The 12,147-nt window shown below is 35.8% G+C and overlaps 1 protein-coding gene across 1 annotated transcript in view; it reads right to left on the bottom strand.

The window, feature by feature from the left end:
- Positions 1 to 12,147, bottom strand: part of adgrl1a (adhesion G protein-coupled receptor L1a) — a 96,462-nt gene that overhangs the window by 34,884 nt on the left and 49,431 nt on the right. Inside the window, exons 9-14 of the mRNA XM_073829298.1 lie at positions 10,001 to 10,104; positions 7,457 to 7,642; positions 5,553 to 5,591; positions 4,122 to 4,302; positions 1,652 to 1,774; positions 756 to 961 (exon numbers count right to left, since the gene is read on the bottom strand). Coding sequence (XP_073685399.1) covers positions 756 to 961; positions 1,652 to 1,774; positions 4,122 to 4,302; positions 5,553 to 5,591; positions 7,457 to 7,642; positions 10,001 to 10,104 — 839 coding nt within the window. The remainder of the gene's footprint in view (positions 1 to 755; positions 962 to 1,651; positions 1,775 to 4,121; positions 4,303 to 5,552; positions 5,592 to 7,456; positions 7,643 to 10,000; positions 10,105 to 12,147) is intronic.

The raw sequence follows: 12,147 nt of genomic DNA on the forward strand, positions 1-12,147 counted from the left end.
GTGTATTCGGTATTCGGCCGAACCCCAAAAATCTGGATTCGGTGCATCCCTAGTTTAAATACAGCTTCAAAGGGCTCTAAACAATCCCAGCTGAGGAAGAAGGGTCTTATCTAGAGAAAAAATTATAATAATTTATATACTTTTTAACCTCAAATGCTTTGTCTTGTCTAGCTCTGCGTGAACTCTGTGTATTCCGGTTTAAGACAGTTAGGGTATGTCAAAAAACTCCCATCTCATTTTCTCCTCCAAATTCAAAATCATCCTACATCGCTGTTTTACCTTTTTTTTTTTATAAAGGGCGTTTGATCATCTTTGCACGTTCACTTTGTAAACACTGGGTCGGAACTTTTGCAGCGATGTAGGATGATTTTGAAGTTGGAGGAGAAAATGAGATGGGAGTTTTTGAGATACTCTAACTGTATTGGAATACACATAGCTCATGCAGAGCTAGACACGATGAGCATTTGAGGTTAAAAAGTATATAAATTGTCTTTTTTTTTCGTTTCACTAGATAAGACCCTTCTTCCTTGGCTGGAATCGTTTAGAGCCCTTTGAAGCTGCATTTAAACTGTATTTCAGAAGTACAAACTCGCGGGCACATAGAAGTCCACTATATGGAGGGAAATCCTGATATGTTTTCCTCAAAAAAAAAAACAACAACACAATTTTTATTGCTTGTTTTCTAAATGTAAAGTAATTGTAATTGAATTCTACTGTAATTTCTTGCTTGTGTGTGCCTATGTGAGTTTACATACCTGTAAATGTCTAAGTGTGAACACCACAGGCTCAGTCAGAAACACTCGACTGGACTCTTTATTGATCGACGCTGCAATGACGTGTGAATTCACTGCCAGGCCCCGCCCACCAGGCCCCGCCTCCATTTCCATCTTCACAGTGGCGTTTTCAGTGGACAGAAACGAACCCAGATTCTTATAGAGCACGAAGACTACTTTTACCTGGCCTGTACAGAGAAACACAGCACAAGAAAGAGAGAGAGAGTTACTGAGTGGCAGAAGGATATGAATAACAACTAAGAGGAAAAAGGGAGCGGTAGAGTGAGTTGAGTGAAGGTTAAAATGATTTGGGCCGGGAGGGGGTGAGTGAGTGATTGGGGGATGGAGGAATTTTAATATGGAGGGCAACGGAACATTCATCCCTTCAGCACTCACTCACTCCGTTTCTTCCGTATGAATATTTCATGTGCGTTTGTTTCAATCATACTAATCTCACTTCCCCCGCCCGACCCGCCACCGATGGGAAGCAGCGAACGATGACGCGGCCTCAAAAAGAGGCTCAACGCGGGAGTGGCGGAAAAAGCGAAGAGTAGGAGAGCTGATGGCGGGATAAGATGGCTAAGAGATGGAGGGGACAGGAAGGAGAGAAGCGGGAGCAAAGAAAAGAGTGCCGAGATTGCTCTGTCAGCCTGAAAATGATAGTAATCTAGTCGCCTCTCGGGCTGTTCGATTAAGAGCGCCGTTAAGAAACCATCAGGGAAGAAATGGTCTCAGCGCTTTTGTTAATCTGATTAGGTTTATTATTATCAACCAATAACCGGGTAAACCGAAGTGGAAATTTCGCTAAGCTTCAGTGAAACTGCATGCGGATCGTGATGGAAGGGACAGGAAGAGAAAGAGAGCGGGCTGTGACCGACCGTTGCGGCTGTACTGTTTGAAGGTGGAAGCCGAGAGCTGGATGCTGCTGTCACTGGGACCGTTCTGAGGGAACGACAAATCTTGAGACTCTGTCTCTGTGTTCAACACACGCACCTCTAGATCTGCAGACATACAAGAGCACACACTTTAAGAGTTTGAACTGGAATAACTGCAAAAAATTAATAACAATAAAAACTACTCACTTGGAAAAAGTAGTTAAAAGCTATGAAGTGTAGCTAAGTTACTTACTTAACCCCTTAGAGTTCCTGTCAAACTTAACTCAATGCAAAACGTTCCGCCGGTGGAACGTTGGAACACTATTAACTGGGCACTATCAGTTTAATGCATTATTATTTTGTGCATTATAAACTACTATTAAGAAGTCAGCAAGACTTCTTTTTTTCAGTTAATAATTTTATTCAGCAAGGACACAAATTGATCAGACTCATCAAAAGTGACAGTAAAGACATTTATGATGTTACAAAAAATTTCTACTTCAAGTAAATGTTGTTCTTTTGAACTTTCTATTCATCAAAGAATGTGTCAGAGATGTGTCAGTTTTCACAAAATGTCAAGCTGCACAACAATTTTAAACATTGAAAATTCAGATTTGTTATCATGGGAATAAATTACTTTTTAAAATATATTCATATACAAAACTATGGAAGCCTGTTTCCACCACTGAATAAAACATAAAAAAGGTAACTGCAACATTTATCTTACAATTCTGACTTTCTTTCATAGAACCGCTTGATACGAACTCAGAATGACAAGATATAAACCTCGATTGTGAGTTATAATGTCAGAATTGCGAGATATAAACAATGTTGAGAAATGAAACGAGAATATGAGATACATTTTTTCCTTTTCTCAGAATTGCATGATATTAACTTACAATAGTCAGAAGAGATAAAAATGTTTTCCTTGCAGACTTTCTTTTTTGCAAATGCAAGTTTGTATCTCGCAATTCTGAGAAAACGTCAGCGTTGTGATAAATAAACTTGCATTTGCGAGTAACAATGTCAAATTTTGAAGAGTAAAAAAGACTAATTGCAAGTTATATCTCACAATTCTGATTAATAACTTGTAATTGCATGTTATAAAGTCAGAATTGCGAGATATACATTAGAGTTTAATTTCAGAATGGTTTAAATCAGGCAGTTCGAACTTTATTTTGCAATTGCAAGTTTATATCATGAAGATTTGTGAGATGAAAAAAGTCACAATTACCTTTAGTATTTTTTATTCCTTGGCGAAAATGAGCTTCCATACAAAACAGCTATTTTTATATTGTAATAATATTTCACAATATTACTGTTTTTACTGTATTTTTTAATCAATAAAAGACTTATTAAGACTTATTAATCAAGAGATTTATTTCAAAAACATAAGTTTTGAACGAAGCTACACTAAATACAAAAATAAAAATAATAATAATATAATATATATATACAGTACAGAAAAATTGGACACACCTTCTCATTCAAAGAGTTTTCTTTATTTTCATCAATTGTAGATTCACACTGAAGGCATCAAAACTATGAATTAATACATGTGGAATAATATTTAATTCTATAAAATATTTAATTCTATATATATACACTATGTATATACTATATATACTTCTGCACAACACAACTGATGATCCCAACCCCATTTATAAGGCAAGAAATCCCACTTATTAAACCTGACAGGGCACACCTGTGAAGTGAAAACCATTTCAGGTGACTACCTCTTAAAGCTCATCAAGAGCATGCCAAGAGTGTGCAAAGCAGTAATCAAAGCAAAAGGTGGTTACTTTGAAGAACCTAGAATATATGACAAATTTTCAGTTGTTTCACAATTTTTTGTTATGTATATAATTCCACATGTGTCAATTCATAGTTTTGATGTCTTCAGTGTGAATCTACAATTTTCATTGTCATGAAAATAAAGAAAACTTTGGTTCGAAGGTGTGTCCAAACTTTTGGTCTGTACTGTATATATATATATATATATATATATATATATATATATACATATACACACAGTATATAAGGTTCACATTTAGCTCACAATTAACACAGTTGTAGTTCATTAGTTAAAATGAACTAAGAATGAACAATACTTCTACAGCATTCATTAATCTTAGTTAATGTTAATTTCAGCATTATTAAAAAAAACAATTAAAATCAATAAACAATGAATTACTTTATTTGATAAGATGAATAAATACTGTAATAAATGTACTGTAAATTGTTCGTTCATGTTAGTTAATACATTAACTAATGTTAACAAATGACACCTTACTGTGAAGTGTTACCAGTTTTCTATTGGCATCTACACTCCCAAGTTGGGTGAAATGGTTCTTTGAAGAACTGTTCACTGAAAGTTTTTTTTATAGAAATCAAAATAGTTCTTTCATGGCATCAATGTGAAAACCACTGCCAGTAGACAAAACCAGTTAGTTTCTCCTCAACACAAACTTACCGACATTAGCAGCGTGGTCTGAGAAGTGATTATTGTACATGTTATTGGCCAACAGGAAGGCTCCTTTCTCCATGACATCCAGCAGCATGGTGGCGGTGTGTGCCTGCTCTGTACTGTTCATGTCCTGCCATGACTCCAAAGCCTCGGCACGCAAAAGATTATCCACAGTCTGCACGACCGCCTGCACACACATACACAAAGAAACATACACTTACACATCGTTATAATTACACTCGACATCAAAGATGATCAAATACGACTCTCTGTGAATGTCACATCTGTGAATCTTATGTAACGGCTGAATTACATTTCAACTAAGGAGCAACATCTTATAGGCCATTACAAATGACAAGAGCGCTAAAAGAAAGCCTTGGGCAAGATGTACAGTATCATCATCGCTAAAAGTCTCTCTCTCTCTCTTTCTCTCTCTCTCTCTCACACACACAACAGACGCACAACAACCCAGCTGCAGTTAAAATTCATCTGAGGTAGGCATATGCAATAAAAAATATGGATGGCACTTTCTATGACGCCTGTATATGTTATGCATTATGAATGCAGTCATAATGCCATACTGTAATGCATTATATCTTTTCATTAAAAGTAACCACCAATATAAATATAACACTCCGTGGTACTATGTTAAAAGAACTCATAAAATCAAAGAGTTTTTATTTTAATATATATTTAAAATGTAATTTAAGTTTATTACAGCAGGCTTCAGCGTCACATGATTCTTCAGAAATCTTTTTAATATGCTCATTTAGCACTCAAGAAAAATTCATTATTATTAACTATAACTGACTTTTTTCAGGATTCTTTGACAAATAGTTAAAAGGAACTGCATTTATTTTGAAATAGTTACATTATGTGTTTACTGTCACATTTATTCAATTTAATGCATTCTTGCTGAAATAAACTATTCATTTCTTTGAAAACTTAGTAACCCCAAAATTTTGAACAGCAGTGTATATGCTTTTAAAGCAAATTGGGCAAAAAAATATACAAAATATATGACTTGTGTCGCACCACAGATTTTGCCTAATCCAATTTTCTCAAGAATGAGAAATAATACCACCTACAACCAACTTGAAAGCAGCAAATCATGGTTTTTTAATGCTGCGGTGCAAAACAGAAGTATTATCCAATACTACTGTACATATTTTATTTGTTTCTTTGCAGTATTTTAGTCTAGTGGTCCTCCAGGAACAGTTTAGCTGCATTCTAAGGAAATTCTGACTGTATTTTAATATCTTTCTAATGCATTTCATATACAGGCTTCCTAGAATGTGTTGTCAAAAAATGCTCACAGTCGAGTGCGGGATAGAAATCAAATCAAGTATTGGTATATGTGTGCAGTGACACAAATAAGAAAGAGATACGAGAGGTGAAGTGTGTCTGTGAATTCATACAGATAACGCTGCACAATACCTGAACATAAGCCCGGCAGGTCCTCTCTCTCTTCTGCCACTGCAAGACACAATCAAACAGCTTTCAGATACACACACATACATGCAGATGGGTCTTGCCCAATCACACTGATTTTGAGTTAAATTTTTGCATGTATTATTATTCATTTGCATGCCTAAAAATGGCGTTAAATGTTCTCACAGAAATCACCCAGCTCTTTTCCATCCGTATATGTCACCCTGGACCACAAAACCAGTCTTAAGAAGTACAGGTATATTTGTAGCAATAGCCAAAAAAAAAAAAAAAAAAAAAAATTATATATAATTTTCTTTTCTGCCAAAAATCATTAGGATATTAAATAAAGATCAAGTTCCATGAAGATGTTTTGTAAATTTCCTACCGTAAATATACCAAAACTTATTTTTGGATAAGTAATATGCATTGCTAAGAACTTAATTTGGACAACTTTAAAGGCTTTCTCAATATTTAGATTTATTTGCACTCTCAGATTTCAGATTTTCAAACAGTTGTATCCTAACAAACCAAACGTCAATGGAAAGCTTATTTATTCAGCTTTTAGATTATGTATGAATCTCAATTTCAAAAAATGTACCCTTATGACAGATTTTGTAATCCAGGGTCATATATATATAGCATATCATTTTTTTTACAAATAATGTTTTGTGTCACCGAATGTAGTTTTAAGACTTTTTTTTTAGGGAAGAATGTATTTGTTTTGAACTTCATATATGCGGTTTGTTAATAAAGATATGTTTTTTTTTTTTTTTGAAAATTCGCTTTGATGTTTTCGGAGTTCAGCTCTCATGAACCCACTAAGAGCAGCCTTTCCTCAGCCAGATCTTTTGGAATGTGCCTCTAGCTCTGATCTCACTATAATGGTTAAACATGAGATATAATTTATTTTGGGCACATCTAATGGGCAGTCTTTGTTCCAGAGCAAACAGTTTTGGCTGAGGGCAAAATCTCATTACGTTATATTTTATGTAAGCTGTATATCAGAGCACTGCCTTTGTAGTTTTGACTGAAAGTAGTACAAAGGCAGCATAAAAGTTGCCTAGAAACATGTATGATGACTGTTGTTGTTTATTAACTATAATTATTCAATAAATAATATTTTATAGAAATATTAGTAGTATTAATACTAGTATTATTGGGAAACAGGGTGTGTGTTCGTGATGGTGATTTTAGTTACATTGTTCTACCATTAGATGGCGACAAGAGACTGAAATGCTGTTATTTTTACTGTCAACAACAGCTTGTAAGATGCAGCCAACAAATTCACTGAGCAGCGCTGTCATCAGAAATCACCCTTAACAGATGGAAGGATAGTGCGACAAAGATATCGCTTTCCTCAGTGGACAATCAGGTTAATATTTTATTGTGAATATGAGATTGAGATGAAGAATGAATGCTGTATCAGATGCAGGTAATTACAATAAGGTCATCGCTTAGTCAATCTCTCTTTCATGATACTCTACTCCACATAATACAGTGAGCTGTAAATATATGAAAACTAAGCTTTTAATGAAGCAACTCAATGTTCCTTTAGTACTAGTTCTAAAGTAACATTTTCAAATTAGTAAGAAGGCTTGGGCTTATCTTATCTTATCTTATCTTTAAAAACTTCTAAAATCTTTAAAAACCGTAAAAACATTGAATCTGAAAAAAGCTTTTCTATTTATTTTATTTATTAACACATTAAAAGGGGGAAAAAATAAGCCAGAATTGCAACCACTCAGAAAAATAGGTATATGCGAACCCTGTATTCATGTGATTCATGTCAAGGCTGTGAGTTTAGAGGGTATTCCTGTGCACACTGATGTGGCAGCAAACAAAAAGATGAAGGGTTTCTTTAAAGGGCAAATGTGTGTGAGTGTGTGTTTGTGTGTGCGTGCATGTGTCACCTTATTGTAGTTCCTGGCTGCCGATTCCTTATTCCCGGGTCTGAGTGCTTGCAGCTGTGCGTCTAATATATCCAATAGCTGCTCGATGAGTCTGACAGAGGAACTGACATCACCGGCGTGAATGCGGCCCTGCGTGTGGTTCACCAGCTCGGCAGCGATGTTTGCAGCGTTCTCTCCGCTTTTTATCTACACAGTGAGTACACACACACATAGTCTGGTCTCTAAAGCTCAATCCCCTGCCGTGCGCTGTGGGGGTGTGAGCTGGGGGTTTCTGGGTTTATGCTGCTAGACGCACAGACAAAAGACAGCAAATCTTTAATGACTCTCTAAATCAAGCTATTACAAAAAAACAAAAAGGGAAAAACGCAAGCGTGAAACATGATAAAATTACTCACTTGATTTGAAAGCAGACACATAGCCTGTAATTGCCCTGAAGCAAATGTGTCACTTAACGTTTAGAAAAAAGCAAAGGAAAAAAGAAAAAGAAAAGGTACTCAAAGGTACATCAAAGTATGCTATGGTGTAACCACTCTTTGTGGTGTTCAAAAACGATGCTTTTATTTTTTATGTCATAAAAAACATTAACACCAACTCCGTAACTGAACATGTTTAATTTAAAGTGAATCTTTTGATTTTTTTAACCTTTGAAGAATGCCATTTATTTACTAAGGCCTTTTACAGTTGACATTTCTCTTTTGAGTCCTTAATTATGTTCTGTAAAGAAAAAGTTTAGTAATTTACAATAGTGACAGCCACACATATATCAAAACTTCATATTGTGTATGGAACTAATAAACAAAACATGGTTAGTGGCAGTTTGCTAATAACTACGGGATAATAATACACCTGTGATTGCTAACATTACTTTGGTCAACCACAGCCCCAAAAATGGGGTTAAACTGTTGCCAACCATATTTGTAGTTTCAGATGTCAAAATGTTACTTTGTTGTTGTTGTTTTTTTTTCTTTTTTTATTCAGTGGCGCAAACAGGCTTCCATAAAAACCTCCTGCAGTTCTTTTACAAACCCCAGTTTGGGAAACCTTCACATGATTTAACGTTTTAATGCACTTTATGTTGTTAATAACAGCAAATAGGATACATTTACTAAATCAAGTTACATTACATAAACAAGTTAGGTCAAAAGTAATCTAAAAGTAGTCTGATTATATTACCACAAATGGGTAATGTAATGGATCATGTTACTAACTAAAATTTTTGTCATTTAATTTGGATTTAACTATAATTTGTAAATAATCTACCCAGCACGGGTTAATGATAATAACTCTGCTCTGCATATCTTGGATATTCTTTCCAAAGTTGTTAGGAAAGAAGGCTGAAGTTTATTTTTAACAATCAGCTGAGCTGGACTGTATTGTGAATCTGCATGTCACAATGTTATTAAGTGTTATTGAAATAAAGAAAAGCGCTAACTATGTTAAGCATCAGTAAAACAAAAAATGGAGCTCATTTCATAAGCAAAGACAAAGCTGTTTAAATGGCGACAGGAGTTTTTATGAGTCAGTAGTAAAGACTTTTATATTGAAGCAGCCTGAAATGCTGTTATTTTTACTTTAAAAAACAGCTTGTAAGACACAGCCAACAAATTCACTAAGCAGCGCTGACATTGGAAATCACCCTTAACAGATGAAAGGATAATACGACAAAGATATTGCTTTCCTCAGTGGACATTCAAATTAATGTTTTATTGTGAATATGAGATTGAGCTGAAGAATGAATACTGTATCAGATGCAGGTAATTACAATAAGGTAATCACTTAGTCAATCTCTCTCTCATGATACTCTACTCCACATAATACGGTGAGCTGTTAATATAGTAAAACAATATGCTTGTAATGTAACAACTTAATGTTCCTTTAGTACTAGTTCTAAAGTGACATTTTCAAATTAGTAATGAAGGCTTGGGCTTAGCTTGAATCTAAAAAAAAGCTTTTCTATTTTATCTATTAACACATCAAAAGGGGGAAAAATGAGCCTGTATTGTGAATCTGCATGTCTACATGTCACAATGTTATTGAGTGTTATTGAAATAAAGAAAAGCGCAAACTATATTAGGCATCATAAAACAAAAAATGGAGCTAATTTCCTAAGCAAAGACAAAGCTTATATAAATGTCTGAAAGTTACAGAAGTCCACTTATTGTGAAAGATCAAGGAGAGGGTGACTAAAAACTCAATTTTAACTGTTTTTGTGGTGCAAAAATTCAACATCAGCGGAAAACAATGCCTCAAAAACGTGACATGATGCCTAAAAACTGCTTTGTGAAATGAAAGTTTCGTAATCTGTGAAAATCAGAACAAACAGTCCTTGATGTGTAAGTTCAGTGCGACTTTCACCCGAGATGCTTTTAAACTCTCTCTTAGAAATAGATAGAATAGAGATTTTGTTCCAAATCATGTCAAAAGAATGACCTGTATGCGGTAATGTGAGCTGAGGCTGTAATGATAATAGCTGAGGTAGCAGACAGATCAGGACATGGAATGAGGGGTCAGAGTAAGTAAAAAGCAACTTTTTAGTGGCCTCACCTTCTGGGCCACCTGGTTGACCCATGGCGAAGTGCAGTTACTTAGATCAGGGCCGCGAGGATTCCACAGCACAGGAGAAGACAGACACTGAAAGGACGCAATGCCTGAAAAGAGAATATGAGATGTTAGCAGGGAGAGGGACCTTGGGTTTTAAATTCTTGTGTTGTAGTACTTGAGACCAGGTCTTGGTCTCAACTGCATTTGTTCTTGGTCTCAGACAAGAGGACTGTGGATTTTATTTTAAGACCTGTCAAGACCACAATGTAAAACTTTCTGCTTCAGATGCAATCAATAACTTATTTCTAATGTGATTTTTTATATACTTTTATGCAGAGTCAGAATTTAATGGGGAATTGTGTCAAAAATGTACTTGTATGAAATCTTATATATATAGACAAAGGAGCTCACTGAGGACCTGCGGCTGCACATTGTGGCTGCTCACAAGTCAGCAAAGGGCTATAAGACCATATCTAAAAGTTTTAAAGTTCCAGTGGCTACAGTGCAAAGTATTATTAAAAAATACAAGACGTTCCGAACTGTGAAAAATCTCAGAGGATGTGGTCGGAAGCCAAAAGTGCCACCTGTGCTGGCCAGGAGGATAGTGAAAGAGGTAAAAAAGAATCCAAGGATCACCACCAAGGCCATCCTGATGAATCTGGGCTCTGCTGGTGGCAACATCTCAAGGCAGACAGTCCACAGACACTGCACACCGCTGGGTTCCACAGACGCAGACCAAGGAGGACACCACTTCTGCAGGCACACAAAAGCCCGCTTGGCCTTTGCAAATGCTCATCTGGACAAAGAAGAAGACTTCTGGTCTTCTGTTTTATGGTCAGATGAAACACAAATTGAATTGTTTGGCCACAATGATGTAGCCTTCATTTGGCATAAAAAAGGAGAAGCCTTCAACCCTAAGAACACCATCCCCACTGTCAAACATGGTGGTGGGAACCTAATATTTTGGGGCTGTTTTTCAGCAGGTGGACGAGGGAATCTAATCACAGTAAATGGCACCATGAAAAAGGAGCAATACATCAAAATTCTCAACAACAACATCAGGCAGTCTGCAGAAAAACTTGGCCTTGGGCACCAGTGGACATTTCAGCATGACAACGACCCAAAACACACATCAAAAGTGGTGAAGAAATGGTTAACAGACAAAAACATTAACGTTTTGAAGTTGCCCAGCCAGCGTCCTGACTTAAATCCAATTGAGAATCTGTGGAGGGAGCTAAAGATGAGGCTAATGGCAAGGAGACCCCCCAACCTGAAAGAGTTGGAGCTCATCACTAAAGATGAATGGGCAAAAATACCAGTGGAGATATGTAAAAAGTTGGTCAGCAATTATAGGAAGCGTTTGATTGCTGTAATAGCCAATAAAGGCTTTTCTATTGATTATTGAGAAGGGTATGAATAATTTTGGACATGCCACTTTTTGAGTAATAATGAGTAATAATGATGAGTAATAATTTTTTCCACAATGATGCCTCTTGTACATCATGTTATTATCTTCTGGGAGACATCTGTGTCATTTCTAATAAAAAAAAAAAACTTGCTGATTGAATAAAAGCAACTTTAAGTCAGAATTTGCCAGGGGGTATGAATAAATTTGGGCTTGACTGTATATCACAAGACCAAGAGGACCATTTTCACGAATATGAACACAATTGCAAACATGATGGCGTGAATTTACTTTATACAAATGTTCAAACACACACTATTTAGTGAACTGCAATTTTAAACACCAATTTGTGCTCTTTCTGAAACAAAAACAGTGTCTAAACAAACCCATTCCGAGCAACACTCTGTGTTTCATTACTGAATGAATCAGCTGCTTTGAATGAATCATTTGAATAAATGATTCTGTAACTCACTCATGGTGATTTGCTGCCACATAGCCAACTGGCAGTTTTAGTTTTATATTTAAAATAAATATATATATATATATATATAAGAATATCTACTGTATATATCAGGCATTTTACAGACAGTAAATGTGGATCTTTCAAGTTAATTTAAGAAGTGCTGGTTTGGTCTTGGCTCTCACTTGCCCTGCCTTGGTCTTGCCTTGGTCTCAACACTCTCTGGTCTTAGTCTTGACTAGGCCTGGGTTTAGGTGGTCTTGACTACAAAATTATTATATACAA

The sequence above is a fragment of the Garra rufa genome, chromosome 1 (assembly GCF_049309525.1).
Source record: "Garra rufa chromosome 1, GarRuf1.0, whole genome shotgun sequence".
Classification (NCBI taxonomy): Eukaryota; Metazoa; Chordata; class Actinopteri; order Cypriniformes; family Cyprinidae; genus Garra; species Garra rufa.